The sequence below is a fragment of the Odontesthes bonariensis genome, chromosome 9, assembly GCF_027942865.1.
Source record: "Odontesthes bonariensis isolate fOdoBon6 chromosome 9, fOdoBon6.hap1, whole genome shotgun sequence".
In the NCBI taxonomy this organism is placed as follows: domain Eukaryota; kingdom Metazoa; phylum Chordata; class Actinopteri; order Atheriniformes; family Atherinopsidae; genus Odontesthes; species Odontesthes bonariensis.
This window is the reverse complement of record NC_134514.1, coordinates 7,832,128-7,850,286: the sequence shown is the minus strand read 5'-3', so window position 1 is coordinate 7,850,286 and position 18,159 is coordinate 7,832,128. Positions and strand designations below refer to the sequence as shown.

At 45.1% G+C, this 18,159-nt stretch overlaps 1 protein-coding gene across 6 annotated transcripts in view; it reads left to right on the top strand.

Annotated features, from left to right (window-relative positions):
• The window catches only part of cdon (cell adhesion associated, oncogene regulated), a 32,787-nt gene extending 15,222 nt beyond the window's left edge, over positions 1-17,565 (top strand). For 4 of the 6 annotated variants that reach the window (XM_075472915.1, XM_075472916.1, XM_075472920.1 and 1 more), the window contains exons 5-19: positions 417-560; positions 644-934; positions 1,018-1,287; positions 4,548-4,822; positions 5,203-5,377; positions 6,463-6,579; positions 7,106-7,309; positions 7,664-7,845; positions 9,552-9,657; positions 11,288-11,410; positions 11,682-11,873; positions 13,297-13,595; positions 13,702-13,781; positions 14,613-14,857; positions 16,907-17,565. In XM_075472915.1, the coding sequence (XP_075329030.1) occupies positions 417-560; positions 644-934; positions 1,018-1,287; positions 4,548-4,822; positions 5,203-5,377; positions 6,463-6,579; positions 7,106-7,309; positions 7,664-7,845; positions 9,552-9,657; positions 11,288-11,410; positions 11,682-11,873; positions 13,297-13,595; positions 13,702-13,781; positions 14,613-14,857; positions 16,907-17,052 (2,849 nt within the window). In that variant the 3' untranslated portion in view covers positions 17,053-17,565. The remainder of the gene's footprint in view (positions 1-416; positions 561-643; positions 935-1,017; positions 1,288-4,547; positions 4,823-5,202; positions 5,378-6,462; positions 6,580-7,105; positions 7,310-7,663; positions 7,846-9,551; positions 9,658-11,287; positions 11,411-11,681; positions 11,874-13,296; positions 13,596-13,701; positions 13,782-14,612; positions 14,858-16,906) is intronic. The other 2 variants (XM_075472918.1, XM_075472919.1) reach the window with 2 other exon arrangements.
• Positions 17,566-18,159: the final 594 nt, after the last annotated feature.

The following is an 18,159-nucleotide window of genomic DNA, read 5'->3' as shown; positions in this document are numbered from 1 at the left end:
AATAGTAATATTAGATTAGTTAGTTTATAGTGAACAGAAATCATTTCTAAGCCATGTAAAAATATTCCACTTTATGACATATTTGCACCCAGAAAAAGGCTAAACGGTGTATGTGCCTGATGGGAAACGTGTTTAAGAGGAGCAACACATCAGTCATAAAAGAGTATTTCAGTGCATACATTTGATGTTGCAGAGGAAAAATTCACTCGCTGCAGAGTGTGAGTAGCTGTTTACAAATTCAAATGTTCTGTTTTTCATGTTTACATCTCTTGTTAGTATTACTGCAACTCTGACAAAGTAAGAAAAAAAAAAAAGAAAGAAAACGGGAGATTATTCAATATTTTCCAGAAACGTACTTGTTGGGTTATTTTTTTCTCTCTGTGCTGTTCGCTGATATCGTTGCCTTCTCTTTCCAGGTAACTATTTAGTCCTTCCATCTGGAAACCTGCAGATTATCTCTGCTGCAGCCCAGCACCAGGGCATGTATAAATGTGGGGCAATCAATCCTGTTACCGGGGAAACCATCGTACAGTCTCATGGAACAAAGCTGTCAGTCAAATGTAAGTCGGGTGACTTTTCATCTAAGGTGCAGAAGTTTGGCCTCTCAGCTGGAGTTTGCTTACACGTTTCTTTACTTGTTCAGACTCGGACCCCTCCTCCTCGGTGCGGATAATTTATCCCACCGCCCCGGCGACCGTTTCCATGCAGCAGTCGCAGCCGCTGACGTTGGAGTGCGTCGTGTCTGGAGGTCTCGTATCTGCAGCCAAGTGGTTTAAGGATGGTGAGGAGGTCACACTGGGGGCTTCCCACCAACGACAGCTCAACAACTTGGTCTTTGTTAGTCTGGCGAGGAGTGATGAAGGGCGGTACGCCTGCACTGTGGACACCGAGCAGGGGACCGCGGTCAGCGCCAACTATACTCTGAACGTCCTCGGTAAGGAAAACCCGACAGAAGAGCGCCCGCGGGGCCTGCTGGCAGCCCGCTGTGAGACTAATGTTGCGCCCTCTCCTCCACAGAGCCCGTCTCCATCGTGGAGGGCCTGGACGACCAGCTCGTCTTTCCTGGCTCGTCTGCTCGTCTAAGCTGCGTTACCCGAGGAAACCCCTCCCCGAACATCACCTGGCTGTTCAATGCCAACCCTGCCGCCCCGTCGCACCGCTTGGAAATCTCTGGATCCTCGCTTGTTATTACAGCGGTGACGCCCCAGGACGAGGGAGTTTATCAGTGTGTAGTGGACAACGGGATTGGCTCAGCGCAGTCACATGGGATGCTCACAGTACACTCAGGTATGTGTTCATCAAACTCGCGCTCATGTGGAGCTTCTGATTATCTGAAAATGGGGATGAAATGCTGAAAAGCAAAGACACTTTGAAGTGAGAAAGGCCGAGACGACTTCATCTTTTATGTTTGACAAGTTCAGTTATTTTCACGTGATAAAAGAGTCATTATCAAAACATTATAAAATGTTGGAAACGGTTCAAAAAGGCAGAATCCTCAAAATAAATCCTTAAATAGAGAAAATGAAAGAAGTTTTTTTTGGTTTTGTATCACTGAAGGACTGAAGACGATACCGTAGTAACGGGGGAACATCATTGTAAACTCTGGGATGGCTGGAGGGAGCGGGGCCTGTGCTGTGCGTGCAGTATCTGCAGGGCGTCCTTGCTTTGTGAGTGTGAATGTGTGCCTTTCTCTGAGTGCTGCTATGGGAGGCTGGGCCAAGGCCGCCCTCCTCCTGAGCCTTGAACTGAGCTCGAGCGTGAGAGTGAGCTTTGTGCGCACCGTCGGGGATAAGCCCCCGGACGCTGGAATGTAAGGAGTAGTCGTGCAGGGTTATGACGAGGACCAGACCACCCAGCTGTCAACATCGTACACAACTGCCTTTTATTTATTAACACATTACAGCTCTCCTCCTCCTCCACCGGCCGGCCCCAAGACTCCCCTCCTCTCCTTTCCCTGGCTGCTCTCCGCCAAGGCCCCATTCCTCAGCTCACCCTTCTATCTGCGGCGTGATTAATGCTGATGCGTGCGGGACACAGGGAGTGCAAATCAGTCTGGACCAGGCGGGTTCACGGCTAAACATTGGCTTCCCCTCCACAAACCACAGGAGGAGGAGGTAGGATCTGTTGCTGCAGAGCACCTTTATACGCAGAGGCAGATAATCGGGACGTGCCCGGCAGAGGTAAACACTCTGTGGTCAGTTTGTGTTCAGTTCTCTTTCGGGTACCAGGCACAGGAGCTTATCCACTGCCCTTTGCATTCAGAGTAAACAGCATCAGGGATCTGTCAAGTCTGTTATTGTGATTAATCTCAAGAACTTATCTGAAATATTTTGTTTTCCGTTTGGTATCGTTGTTTCCATCACCATGACAACACCCTGCTTTTATCTGTCTGGTGAGATGTCATGCTGCGGTGGTGTGTTTCGTTGTTGATCTTCTCGTTAACACGGTTATTTTTTCCTTTGTCTAAAGACTGATCAAACAGCTGAAGTCCTAATCAGTTGATCATCAGATGAAGACTTTGCCTTGTATTCCACTTTATGCTTTTTGAACCAAACAATAAATCAGATAATTGAAACAACAAGAGACTAATCTTTAGCTGCATTCCTCTTAGCAGGAGGGAACTATTTTTCTGTTCCGGCAGTCAGTCAGGAAAATTAAAAAATACTCCCACAAGTCTTCCAATAAGCTGATCTGTCCAAACTGAGGCTCCCTGTCTCTGCTTGTAATCCTCTGTGATTTACCATCACATTTACTCCCACCTTTTTCTGGGAAGAACCTGGCAGTCCATCTCTGTCCAGGTGTAGTAGCACTTACTTGAGATGTATCGCTCCCCACCATCGGGATGCTGAGGCTGCCGTGGCCTGACCCGCCGGCTCCTGCAGGAGTGTGGCGGAGCAGCAGCCTGGCTGTGGTCGGGCTGTGAGTCAGGGCTATGGAGAGGCCAGAGTGTTGCATGGCAGAGGGAGGGTGCGGAGGACTGGATGTAGTGCTGAGGTCTGATTCTCTTCGGTATTTTAATGGTCGGTGTGTGGAATGTGTGGCAGCTGGCCTCAGTCCCAGGATCAGTTCTAGTGTTACCAGCTTCAGGACTGTTTGTTTTACAAAGTGAACCGATGCAGCGCACACCAACAACAGCCTGTCACTGGAGCCCAGACTCGGTGCAGTGTGGCAAACCTCGCTGCATTACCTCCTTATTCACTTGTTTAGGCTTTAATATTCAGTTATGATGGTGCAGCTCAAAGTCGACTGTTTGCAGCTCTGCCAAACCAGTGTCGGCTGTAATAAGTCTTCCAGCCCGCTCGGTTTGCCCAGGTGGACCTGGCTCTGGCTCTGGTAAAGATTTCATGAGGGGAAAAAAAAAAGAAAAGACAAAGTGGGATTTGATGTAGTACTGCAGAGATCATGGTTTTTCTTGTTGTTTTATGTAGATTAAAGGTCCGGTTCCAAGTGTAAAACTTTCCAGCGCTGCTTGTCCTCTGTGCAAATGTAAGGCCGCTCTGTTCGTCACTCACTGAGTCACTTTTATTACACCATGGTCCATCATTGGTGCATGTTTTTAATTAAGAAATTAAATAACCAAAATAAATGTTTTTCATATCAAGTCCACACTGTTTATCCTATGCAATGTGCATAGTATGTTAAATGGGTTCTCTTTGTTTTTCTCACCAAATAACTGAAAACCAGAAAACATTGAGGTATGAAACTCAAATACTCCAAAAGCCAGAGTATTAAACTTGGTTGTTTAAGTTAAGTTTATGTTTTACAGTTACTGATTCAGGATTCCTCTCGAGATTTAGCTGATCTGAAGTTGTCTGAAATATGTATATCCCATAATTGGCTGCAGGAATGTTGATGAAACTGGTTTGTTTCATCAACAGAGGGTCAATATGATTCAGTTAAACCCTAAGATTTAGCCAGGATTGATTGAATTTGATGTGGTGTTTCACGACAAATGTAAATTTTCTGCTGTTTTGCCATTCATACTTAAGAACCAAGCACTCAGTGGCAAAGGCAATGCTTTATTTCTCCATTTTTACTCAAAACAATTGTAATTTGAACCAAAATTGGACGAGTTCTTCTTTTTAGCATGTTTTTATGAAATTTTTTGTCTATGTATTTTTCACATGCTCTTCTGATTGTTACCATGTTTGCTTCACCCTTGCATTGTTTGAGCATACGTCATTGATTACATTGTAGAAAAAAACAGCCTTTTGTTGTGATACAAAAATGCGACAACATTAATTTTTCATCTCCGAAAGAGGTAATGTTTTCAATCAACTTTTTTTATCCAATTTTTTTCTTGGCGCCTGCTGTATAAAACATCTGAGCATCTTTAAACATGCATTTGACCTGACTAGACTATCTAGAAATCAGTCTTTGCAGGTGTTTACAATTTGACTATAATAGACCAGGTTTTGGACTTCTTCTGTAAATGCATCGTAAAAAGAAGAACCACTGTTAACTACCTCTACGAGCGGGATGACGCCGTCAGTGCTGTGATTAAACCTGATGAATGACGAAGGGTTTTTCACGTTTCTCGCTGACAGCTCCACTGCTCCGCACCACTGCCGGTGCGCAGCTGGAGGCTTCTCCATCGCTCCACCCGATACAGAGCGACGAGGGCCACGAGCGTTTCCTGACCGACGAAGAAGGCGACGGGAATAACGCCCCGGCCGGCAGGAGCAGCGAGCGCCCCGCCCCAGAGGCGCCGATCATCATCAGCCCGCCGCAGACTCACAAGCCTGACATGTACTACCTGGAGTGGAGGTCGGGGCGCGATGGAGGCAGCCCCATCAACGCCTATTTTGTCAAATATCGCAAGGTGAGGAGAAAATTCAGCCTTTTGTTTTCGTTTGAATTCTTTTGCCAGAACCAACTCGGTGAATAAAGTAAGAAAGGGCCAAGAGGTGCACCGACTGAGAGGTTGGTCATTTCCCCTTTAAAACCCTGTGTTTGCTTCAGTAATCATTTCACTCTGACTATAAAACTCCAGCAAGGCCAGTAAAGACTGCGTTGGCAGCGGGACTCCGTTTTTGTTGGGAGTTGGAAATTGTGACAGAAAATCTCACAGGCATCGTTTCTTAGCTCGGAAAAACTCAGAACTGTGCAGGATTGTTGACCAGAAGAGGATAAATTTGTGTTCTCTTTGTCAAATTTAGTCATGTATTTGTATCCGTGTGTGTGTGTGTGTGTGTGTGTCAGGTTGATGAAATGGGAACAGTGGTGGGAAGCTGGCAGACGGTCCGTGTCCCTGGCAGTGAGAAAAGCCTGCGGCTGTCAGAGCTGGAGTCCTCCAGTCTTTACGAGGTGCTGATGGTGGCTCGAAGTTCAGCAGGCGAGGGTCAACCAGCCATGCTCACGTTCCGCACCGGAAAGGGTCAGTTCCAATAACCGGTGCACAAAACAAGAAACCCCCAAACAACCCGCTTACCTTTGACTTCCTGCGTGTATCACAAGTGTTTCTCGACTTTGTCGTGGGAATCAGTGAGCACTTCAAGGCGCCGCTTTCACCGAGATGACAACAGAAAGAGGAAAATTCTCAGCTGCCTAAAACATCAACAGTGAATGTCAGCTTTTGGTGGCAGTTCCTCTGAGTTAAAGAGCGTCTGGTTGTTTTTGGACTCCACATTCAGCAGTCATTGTGAAGGAAATTGATTAGTGAGATTAACACAGGCGGCCTCGTGAGAGCAGAAAAGTATCCAAAGCACATTACATTTTACAGTCGTGGGTGTAAAGAAAACGGACTGTAGTTGTTTTCTGTGGGTTTTTCTACCCCAGAGGAGGAGGAAGAAGTATTTTTATCCAAGTTTTGTCTCAAAACAACTTTCTATGTTGTGTATCGGATGATCGTTCTTTCCAATTACAATCCTAAACCCAAATATAATGATCAGAATCAGACATCCGAAAGGATTTTGAGCAAATATTTGTGGTTTTTCTTTAGACATAAAAATAAGAACAACTGCACATGTTGAAAGAAACTAACAATAGAACTGTGGCATAAGGGCTGACAACGTGTTCTCTGGTCAGAAATATAGAAAATACTGCCAAAACCACTCGTTTGTATCCCAAGGATAGTTCTTTTACCAAAGAAAGATCCTCCAAAGTCAGACTCTTAGTGTGTGTCCACCAGAACATCACCTAAAAACAAGGTCAAACGTAGATCCATGCATGATACTGGCTTCAAACTGCTGAATTTCTATAATGTGAAGGAAGGAGCACGTGATGTTGGTGTCTGCAGCCCTGATCCAAAGAGTTGGAGCATTTTTTTGGTAGACTCAACATACCAAATAGCTGAGTTGTGGCTGCAAAAGTTGAAACCTGAAACTCGGATGAAACCAGAAGGAAATTTCACAAAACAACATTTAAAGCTGATCTGTGTGGTTGTAATGGAACTGATGGCAGCGAGGTCTGCTGGTTACTGACGTCCAATTCCCAAGCTTTCCTTTGTTTTTCCCACCTTAGAGAAGAGCGCCTCCTCCAACAAGAACCCTTCCAAGCCTCCGGTCATCTCGATGCCACCCAAAGCTCCAGAGGACCGACCCACCAACACCCACTTTGGAGTCGTCATACACGACAGAGGTACATGTCGACACAACCACCGAATCCATGCAGGAGCCTTTATTGTTGCTGCTTCAGAGGCAGTTTTGGAGATTTCTGGCATGCTGATAGTCATTGTGAGTTGATGGCACAGCTCTCTGAGCTGTCTGCTTTGTTTCTGTGAGCCTGGGAGTACAAACTCGTTGACACCCTGTAATGACTCTTTGGATGTTGCTGTGACAGAAAACTGTAAGGGCCAGATATGAGTTGGTGTGAGTCTTTGTCTGTGCTTGCATGTTTTACAAGCCAGCTTTCTATGCTGAGACTCACATTAATCTCTTCACTAACCCCCCTTTGTCTCTGTCTCTCCTGCTTTTCTCTAACTCTGAGACTAAGAGAGCCGCGGTCGTAAGTATACATCCTCCATGGCTTCAGTCTGATCTTTTCTTTTTTCTTTCCCCCTTGAACATGTTTTCGTCTTTGCAGATCAGATGGTTGACGATTTGTGTTTTTTATGCATTTAGTTGTTTAAATGTTTAAATGTATCCTTTATCTGTCGCTGTCCCAGTCCCCGAAGCTCCCGACCGCCCCACCATCTCCATGGCCACTGAGAGTTCGGCATACGTCGCCTGGATCCCGCGAGCCAATGGTGGATCTCCGATCACAGCTTTCCGAGTGGAGTACAGACGTGGCCGCAGTGCAGAGTGGCTTGTGGCGGCGGATAATATCTCACCTCTTAAGCTGTCTGTGGAAATTAGGAATCTGGAGCCTGGTGAGTTCTCACATCGTCCATAACTCGAATCCGCTGCTCATATGAGTGTCCTAATGCCAATTTTAGTTCAGATATTGAGGGAAAAAGCAGGACTGAAAACATTCCTTGATGTCAGAATTACACCAGACAAATATTTTACGGTTATTTGGTGTAAAAGTAAATGTAGTATAGTGGAGTTCTGGATGAAATAGAATGCATGGACATGTTTATTCTAAATTCCAGGTGAGAAAGCAGCAGGTATTTCTGTTCAAACTGAAACCGTTTGAACTGAATAACAGAACAGGAGTACACCACAGGACATTGTTCATCTGCTGCCCAGCACCACTGCTCTCTAACATTACTTCATTCATTCAGGGTCCAACTACAAGTTTCGAGTGGCAGCCATGAACATGTACGGCGAGAGTCCCCTCAGCATTCCCTCCAAGCCGTACCAGGTGCCGCAGGCCAGTTCTCGTATGGCCGACCGGCCGGTGGTCGGACCTCACATTTCCTCCACGGATGCCATCAGCGACACGCAGATCATGCTGCGGTGGACTGTGAGTCCTAGTTTGTTTAGCAGTTCAGTTTGTTTAGCAGTTCAGTTCTAACTGCAATCTGTCTGCTTGTGCTTTTTGGCCTTGTTGATGTGCGTAAACCCTCTGATTGTGTTCACTACTCTGTGTTTCTCTACGATACATTACGGTCATTTTGCAGACGCTTTTAACCAAAGCGACTTACAATGAGTGCGTTCCACATCGGTAGGCAAAAGAACTTCAGGTCACAAGAAATCATAAGTGCATTTCCTTCCAAAACCAAACAGCTAAGAGCAAAACTAGTGCTAGAGTAAGTGCGATAAGTTAGGTACCTAGACAGATGGGAAGACAATTTAGAAAACAAAGACAATTTAGGAAACAGATAAGTGCGTAAGGAACTAGGACGGAGCAGGTGATGTCCTAAGAGGGCGGATCAGGATAGTGTTTCCTGAAAAGGTGGGTTTTCAGCCTGCGGCCAAAGATGGGCAGCGACTCAGCTGCAACAGAGAAAAGCCGTGACCGTGTCGATCGTGCGCAGGGACCCCTGAGTGGCGGGGCAGCCAGGCGCCTGGTGGCCGCAGAGCGAAGTGGTCGGGCGGGGGTGTAGGGCTTGACCATAGCCTGGAGGTATGAAGGAGCTGCTCCTTCCACTGCCCTGTAGGCCAGCACCAGAGTCTTAAACTGGATGCGAGCAGCTACAGGGAGCCAGTGTAGAGAGCGGAGAAGGGGAGTGGTGTGGTGTGGGAGAACTTGGGGAGGTTGAACACCAGACGAGCAGCAGCTTTCTGAACCAGAAAAGGTCTGATGGCAGAAGCCGGGGCGCCAGCAAGGAGGGAGTTGCAGTAGTCCAGGCGGAAGATGACAAGAGCCTGGATGAGCACCTGTGCTGCCTTGTCGGTGAGGAAGGGGCGAATCCTCTGGATGTTGTAGAGGAGGAATCGGCAGGAACAGGTCACTGATGCAATGTTTGGTGAGAACGACAGTTGGTCGTCCAGGGTCTATACAATGAGAATGAGAGTTTAAAAGGGAAGGATGCTGCCATCATGATCTCGAACCTGAAGCAAATGTTGATGTGCTGGCCTTCCAATCAAAAAGCATTGATAAAACTGTATTCCCACTGCTCATTGTGACGTCATTAGCTAGATTCTTTCCATCTGATCACTGTGCTGGTAATCCTGAACAGAATTGCATGATTAAGTACATATTAAACCACTAAGAGACATATTTTTATCCAATCGGGTTTTGAGTTGGTGTTGGCTCCAAAAACACCACCATAAACCAAATGGTAGCTATGTTCCATTCTTATATGTAAGAAGTAAACTTGAATGTTTCTGAGGAATTTTGGGTGATGCATTATCTTTTCCATCTGGCTCACCTGTGCTCAAGCTGGAGGTCACCAGCAGCCAAGACTCAATCAGATCTTTAAATCAGCGGTTGTGCTGATTAGAGCTCTGGTTCCTCTACTTTTTGATTCTTCTGTCTTTAAAGTCTTTTCTCATCCCCACACCAGATGAATGCAGATAGTTCCCCACATTTGCTGCACTTAACCTCAGACGGTCTCATTATTTCCTAAGCTTCAGACAGACGCTGCAATCACGGCCCAGCCTGCAGTCTTGTACATCTGCTGATAACAAATCCCCCCATTAGTTTCTGGAAAAATGTTCCTCTCTTTGTAAAGTAATTGCCCAGGATTGCAGCAGTCTAACAAACATTTTTCCCTCCCCATCCAGTATAGCCCCTCGAGTAACAACAACACTCCGATCCAGGGCTTCTACATTTACTACCGGCCCACGGACAGCGACAATGACAGTGACTACAAAAGAGATGTGGTGGACGGTAAGGGAAATATGTTCTTAAGGTGTGACCGTGTTTCCACCGCAGATTGAGTTTGCAAAGTGTTTGTCGACAGCCGCATCCTGTCGTGGACGTAAGCTCATGCTGTGCAGATAAACTGGAAGCTGGGATTGTAATGGATACTCAGTCAAGAGTGGGGAGCAGTGGAGAGAGGGCATTTTTGCCCTTTGATTCATAGAGAGTGCTCTCCCTGGGCAGCAGGGTTTCTTGAAATCTGTTTTTAATAAATGGTTGCCAGCTAATGGTCCAGAGCTGTAACAGGACCCCGACCAGAGGAGAGGGGCTCGGGTTGCCGCGAGGAATGCTAACAGTTGAGCCTGGTACAGGGAGGGAAGGAGCGGCGTCCGTTCACTCAACACAACTCTTCAACATCTGAGCATTTGGCTTTCCGCAGGCACCTAACTGTCAGGGTCAAACGTGGGGTCAGGCCGGGGATCCAGCGAGCTTCAAAAATATCAATATACAAACAAATTGGAGCCACATAAAAGTGAAGGATATGAAACATTGTCTGATGACAAAACAATAATATGTAAAGCGTTACAGCTACTTGTAAAAATGACCAGAAATGGACTTCACCAATATCACTGTTTGGTATTACCCCCACTCTTACTCATCTTCAGGGAGATGGCCCTTTTGTTTTTTCCTAACCAGTCATCAGAGCCCAAAATTTCTGTCTTAATTCAACATAATTTTTTTATCGACGCAGATGTGTAGCCATGCCAACGTACCAATTTCCCCAGGAGCAGTGGAGTGGGTCACAGCATAAACAGCTGGGCATGTTCCTCCTCTTAAACATGCCATTTCCCCACCTCTGGATAAACAAGAGACATAGGATAAAAATCATTTGAGGCGTTAAACCCTTAAATACTAAATACTAATCTAAAACATTGAGTTTTCCCTCATGTTTATCAAAATTTATAAGTTACAGTTGGGACCAAAGTCTTAATATATTGTGAGGAGAACAGGAGACAAATGCAGTGATTCAGAGCAAATATCAATACAAATACAGTTTGTGCAAGTCTAACGAGCTTGAAAGTCAATATTTGTTCTGAGCAGCTTTATTCTTCAGTACAGTCTGAACCCTCTGAGAAAGGCTTTCTTGTCATCTATGATGAAGACACTTGAGGCAGTACTTAGTCCGTACTGAGACTATATATATATATATATACTCCCTGCTGTTTTTTTTCCTTTGTCTTCATTAAATCTATGATTGAGCACAAACTATTGTCACCAAAACCACTTTAAGCCCCACTTGTTGGAAATGTAGCATTTCCACGTTGGACGTTTCCACAGCATGTTGTGGTGCGACAGTGCGAGGCGGTGCAGCAGTGGTGTGTGTACGGAGCGGGACTGCTGGAGGCGAGCCAGAGCAAACGTGAAGCTGCCATATATGGAGCTCGATTAGAGTAAAGCAGCAGTCTGCGTCCTCGTGGGCCTGACAGAGAAATGCATGAGGGTGGGATGACAGAAGCAAAGAGAGAAGGGGGTGAACGAGAGAAGGAGCATGGAAGAACACAAGCTCCAGAGAAGTGTGAGACAGGAGGACAAAGCATAAATAATGGTTGTGAGTTTACACAAGTCGGCACTGACTTCCATCTCCTCTTTTTTTCAGGTGTAAAAAACTGGCACTTGATTGCACATCTGCAGCCTGAGACCTCCTATGATATCAAAATGCAGTGCTTTAATGATGGCGGGCAGAGTGAATACAGCAACGTTATGATCTGTGAGACCAGAGGTATTCAAATGCAAAACTCTATCACCATCAGACATGAGTCATGCTTCTACCAAACCTCTTTACCTGAAGTCCAGGCGTGTTTCTGCAAAGCCTGTGGCGTTAGGAATCACACAGCTTGCTGTAAATTTACACTAAATGAATTTCATGAGGCCGATTCATTTCACCTTTTATTTATATTTACGACCAAAAATCGTCTCAAACCAGTTTAAACATTAAACATTTTACAGGTTGGTACTGTGTTGTTTACCTCTGAAGCTGTTCCCTCCTGCAGCACGTCAGTCACCAGGGTCACCTAGCCAGCACCCCATCACCCCACCCGACATCAACCCCCCGGAGCCCCCCAGCCCCCCGGGAGGACTACTGTACCTGATTGTGGGCTGTGTTTTAGCGGTGATGGTGCTCATCCTGCTGGCTTTTATCGCCATGTGTTTGTGGAGGAATCGTCAGCAGAACAACATGCACAGTGAGTTTCCAGATGAGCAGAACTTTGCACTCCAGTAGCTGCTTGTCCTGTCAGATTTTACATAATGATTCTAAAAGAGATTCATTATAAAGTTGTGTGCACTCCCAAGTTGCACTGCAGTTTGCTCCAAAATGAACCACAAACACAAATGTTGCCCCATTTGTAAGGATAGTTGGCCCCAAGGTGGCTTGTGAAGCATATTCCAAGTGTTCGCTCCAAGTGCGCATGCAGATCCCACCAGACTTGCAAAAGTGTTGGCCGTTGTTTGATGAACTCTTTACTTGACCATTTGGATCTGGAAATAATTGGCATTTTATACCTTTACCACTTTGGAGAAAACCTGAAAATGAGTCACTTTCTGTTGTTCTCTTCACACCATTTGTGCTGTTTGCTAACATTAGTCTTCTTTGTGAGGCACAGCTGTTTGAAAGCAGAAGTCCTAAGCTGCCTCTGTTTGGTCTGTAAGAGCTAACAGAAGTCAAACAATGGCGACATGATAAGAACTGTTGGTGTGAATCCTATAACTTCATGTTAAACTGTAAGAGGCTCCGAGTGGGGCAACTACAGGGGATCTAGGGGGGGTTTACCCACATATAGTGCACGTCTTCTTCTGCCTTCTGTAATAATGTGTTTTTGATTGATTCAATTATTAACTGTAATAATTGTCACACCCAGGGAATGGAGTACGCAGGAGCAGGAGATGTATATCCAAAGGTTTTATTATAGGAGCAGATGTTCACAAGTCTCTCCAGAGAGAGAAACAAAACAGGCTATAGAAATATTATTTTTTTATATACATATATATATATATATATATAAATACACTTCTCCCAAAATGAGAGAAGTATATCTATGAAAATTTATCAGGGAAATCAAAATCACTCAACTATACGGAGGAACAAACAAAAATGCTATAAAAAATAAACTTACACTGTTACTTTAACAGGACTAATTTGTAAAACTTTATCAATAACAAAAAATACCAAAAGACAATACTTGAAACTTGGCTGTGGTCAGGCTTGGAAAAAGGCGAGAGTGATGCACATGAAACGGACAGATACGACACACTGGCACAAGACGGGGGGAGACGCAGACTCTTATGCACACAGGGATAATAGGGAACTGGTGGAATCATTCATACCACAATCAGACTGGAGCACGAAAGGAAGGGCAAGTGACCTGAAACGAGAGGAGAGTTGATCTTTCAAAATAAAACAGGAAATGACGAAACATGACATAAGACGAGACAAAAAACCTGCTTGACCTCACCGCGGTGTGACAATAATTCAATGTAACGATAAATCTGAAGAATGAAGCTGCAGATTCATCGCAGTTCTTCAACACCAGGGTTGAACAATAAAGTATTTATAATTTTAAGCTTTAGATAAGACTCTCAACCATTTTTCTACCCCCTGCGCTGCAGAGTATGACCCCCCCCGCTACCTGTGCCAGCCAGCAGAGATGAACGGCCATGTTCTGGAATACACCACGCTGGCGCCTGGCACCAGCCACATCAACGGAGGCATCCATGGGGGCTACGGGCACAATGGCCAGATGTTACCCCAGGGGTGCCATCACCTCCACCACAAACTCCCCAATGGCTTGCCGCTGCTCAACGGCTCTGGAGGACTATTCTCACCCGGCCACCCACATGGTCATGAAGGCACGCTGCCCCGCAGCACACATGACTGCGATCACTCACACCCTCACCACCACCTCAACGTGAGTGCCACAGCCCAGAAAGTTCTGCAAACCAGGAGAGACGGCTTCATTAACACTGTGCTGTTGGCAGGCTTTGTTTAATCTGCTGTTTGTGTTGCTTTGTCAGGGGGGAAGCATGTACACAGCTCTTCCTCAAACAGAGTCTTCGGATTGTATGAGCTGTCAGAACCTCTGCAACAACAACAGGTTAGAGAATTTATTAGTTGTTAATTGTATCCAGTTACACCCAGTAAATCGCTATGTTCCTGCAGAAAAAGCACAATGAGCTTTTAGGTGTGTGGGAACATGAAATCCCATTAAAAACCAGCCTGCTACTTTTTGAAAAAATATGTATATTTTTGGTGGAAATTGAAATAAAAAAGGATGAGTCTCATGGTTATTGCAGAGTAAAGCTGTGCTGAGAATGGTAAACATTGCTTGTATTTCATAAGATGCAGCTGACAAGAAGTGTTTGGGAGGGAGTTTGTGAGGGCCAAGCACGCACACACACACACACCTCCTGCTTGTCTTGTTTATGTACTTAAGCGTCCCCAGCATCACAGTTTACTCTTTGTGCACCCAGCCAGCGGACCTAATGAGCCCTATGTTTATTTACCTCCGGCTGCTGGAAAAAGAGGAGGTGCGGTCTCAGTCCAATCGTGCACCGATAGAGGGAAGCTTGCTGCAACGTTCGGCTTTTTGGTGACTTCGGCTTTCAGAAAAGCAAAACCACAACTTGTCACAGTTGTTTTAAAGGTTGTACGCCTGAAGCTTTAATACATGGTCCGATTGCTGAATACAGTTCTTGCAACTGTGTAAGTGTGTGTCGGTTGTTGCACCCTCCATAGTTCTGCATACTGTTAGTGGTAACATGTGGGCTTTCCTGTGTCTTGTGGGAAACGGTTATCTGCAGGAAGGAAAAATCAGCAGTACGTGGAGCACTGCTTGGAGGTGTCAGTGGGTCTGTACACATCACCAAACGGGCATCTTATTATTGAGCATCCTCCACTTTACTTTCCTTCTCACTCTGTCTCCAAGCAGGTGTTACAACAAGACCAACGGCACGTTCTCCAGTGGCACTCTGCCTCTAATGCATCGCGTGGCTCCCTGCCAGCAAGATGGGCTGGAAATGGTGCCTCTGGGCCAGGTTCCGTCACAGTGCCGCAGCTCCGACCTGGAGGCAGACGTTGGGTACGAGGCGGATGAGCACAAGGAGTCCTCACCCTCACAGCACTCATGCTGTCTAATCAGAAACAATGAAAACTCCTCAGCAGATAGCACTGGTGAGACGCATCTTCTCTCAGCAGCTGTTGAATGTCATTTCATACAACCTCTCTGGCTTTGGGTATTTCAGATAATCTCACATAATTGTAGGTATTTTTTTGTCAAAACACCTGTTTGTCGAATTATGAGGTTATAGAAGAAGATGTACAGCTTGAGGAAAACCTGAAAACTTAATCGCTGAGACCTGACAGGAATACAAATGATAATCCTTGAAAAAATTCAGTTTATTCCTGTTTTTTTTTTCCCACCAAAATGGTTCCAGGGCTGGTTTAGAGGCAAAACTGAACTTAGAACCAGTTCTTTCTGTTTTTTCTTTGCTGGGCCACAGAAAGAACCGCTGATATCGGAGGCTGTGGAGCAGGATTATGAAGACCAACCAGTCCAAATAAAATGTTGTGACCACCAGGTTTAAAATCCAGGGCCGTTGTAGCTTTTAGTCTGTTTAATTCAAGAGCGAGCGTGTTGCAGAGAAGTTCAGTGTTGCAAGAGGTTCACAAACAACAACTGTGGCCTCAAACAGCAGTAACAAATTAGATTTTGTTCGGAAAATAAGACGAACACTGTAATCTGTTTTTGTGAAGATAAACTTCCTCCCTGCACTATTGTTCCCAACAGAAATTAGGAGGTTGAAACATTAGACATTTAAAATTTGACATGGCTCTCTGGCTGGTGGAAAACCAATCCAGTTTCTTTGCTAGAGCCAACTTAGAAATGGCTTTTACACCAGCACTGGAACCCCTTTTGTCATAAAGGGGTTCCAGTGTATAATGCAATCTTAAAGAGCAGCTGATTGAAAACAGTGAGTTTAGTCTGTGCATGCTCTCATCTCCTCTGATGAGAAAGGCTGGGGAGGCAGAGCTGAAGCACAGCAGAGAGGGATGGACCTGCAGCTTGTATTTCTTTCAATTTAAAGTTGCCCAGTTCTGCTTTTAAAGTATATTTTAATAGATCTGCTTATTTGCTTTCTCACTGAGAGTTGGATCAAATTATTTGTTCCACTGTCATGCTTTGCTTTGCATTAAGACTGGCAGCTGCATTTCAGTTATTGGAACTTTTTACCAGAAACTAGGATCTTTTGGGGATTAAAGGGGGGCTAAAAGAGGTTCATGGGGAGATATTTTATCCCTGATAACAGCCATGATAAGAAAGTAGTTTCAAGGTGGGGATTGCAGCACTGACCATTTCTGATTAGCCAAATATTCCCAGCTGTTCATTCCAGCTTTTCTGTCTCAGTCATCTGAGATTTGATATCCACTCGTTAAATCTGTTTAAGTTGCACTGAAGGAATAGTTACTAAATCTGTAAACACAATATTCAAAGTCGTGTGTCGAGTGAGAACCAGAATGAATGAGAAGGAATTACTACAATTGTGAGTTTAAAGCAGTGAGTCAGAGCAATGAAATGGTGATATCTGTTTCACAGCCGATCATTTCGGAGGCACAGCCCCATAGAAATGTGTGGCATTGAGTTAAGCACTTCCTGGTTTGTCTGCTCTCTGAGCTGCCGAGTGACCAGCACTGTCGCCTGACTTTAAGCAGAGAGATTTTTCTCTTTTTTTTAAAAACTTAAATTGATTTGATTGATGCCTAAACTGCGCTGTACCTAAGACTTAAGTGGAGAATGCAGAAGCCCCGCGGCTGAAAAAAAGATTTCAGATCCTTGAAACCTTGAAAAAAGTCCCAGGTTGTTTACGGTCTGGGTGCTTTTGGTCATCCAGTGCCTGAGGCAGAGGCATCTTTTTGCTAGAAAATTTAGAAGTTGAGTATAATATTCCCCCAAAATGTCAACTTTGTCCTCACAAATTGGGAAATTAGATTATATAACACTCACTTCAAGACCCTCATGGTTCAGCAATGAAATTGAAGTGTTGCTGTTCTGTTCATGCCATACCAGTGAGGTTTTATATCATCAGCATTTCTCGTGTTGTCTGCAGACAAACTATGCAGCGACACCGCAAATTACACTGAGGCCCTCTCCAGAATCTGTGCATGCCTTTTTTGATATGAAGTACAAACCAAAGACTCTCGTCTCCCTGTATCTGTGTGCAGCAGAGGAGGAGCCAGAGTGCGTGGACACGGTGGTTTGCTGGGAGAGTCTCGGCCTGCCAGACTTGGACTGTGACGAGAAGCCTGGTTGGATCTGCAGCGGCAGCCTGGCAGGAGAGCTGATCCAGCCCGGCCCACAGGAGGCCTGACTGCAGCCCACACGCAAGCACACTCCCCCACATGTGGAGAGTTCTGAGAAACTGGGCAGAGAGAGAGGTGGATGTGTCACAGTGAAAGAAGGAAGACGGGTGATGGGATAGTCAGAGACACTGCACATTACGGTGACAAGGACGCAGAACCGAAGGGAGACGAGTGACGCGAGGGAATAAAAAAACGACTCCAAAAGACTGAGAGCAAAGCCAGATGGAGAGAAACAAAAAGACAGAAACTGTATCCCACTGGAGGGAAGACTCGTAAAAGATCAAGAACTCTTTAGATGACTTATTTATTTTTTTGTAGTAGTAAAATATTATTTCATATGAATGTATCTGTTTAAAAGAAAAAAGTTTGTCTTTTATATTATTTATGCCCTTGGATGAGAAATACTTTTTATTTTTTGCTGTTTTGTCCTTCTGTGTTCCACTAAAGTGTGGAGATTAGCAATTGTCTGTGTAAAGTTTTTTTAATAATATAAAGAGAAGATATGGGAGAGCCAACAAGAACCCACTTTGAATGTCTTTCTTCCCCTCCTTCATGTGCAGCGCCGGATGAATGATCGCTGTAGTGAATTTCCCATCCTCGGTCCAAACCCATCGATATTTCTGGCAGGCCTTTGATGTGGCTCTGCGATGGGCTGTTCCACTGCAGTGACCCCTGAATGGGGTGAACACTCCCTTCACTGTTCAGTTTGAGGCTGCTGCTCTTTGCTTCACTGAATACATGATGGCTCATCACTTTACACGAAATGCACTGTTGCTTTGAGAGCGCTGTTGACCTACTGGCCCCAATCTGTTGGGACAAGTGGAGCAGTTACATTAAAATAGAATTTCTGTTTGCGCAGCCCTCTAATGCAAGTTGCAGGTTTTCAGCCACATGAAATGGGAAAAAAATCTAAAGTTAAGCACAAATGTCATGAGCAACTGAAAAATGTTTCACGTGGTTTAAAAAAAAAATGCAAGTTCACTTCTTTTAATCCACATTATTGAGGCTGTGGGCAGAATCTTCAGTAATTTATGCAGCAAAAATGTATTCTGCATTTGCACTTGGAGGGAAAGATCTCATGAAATATAGATAGCACTTTGGCCTACATTGGATTT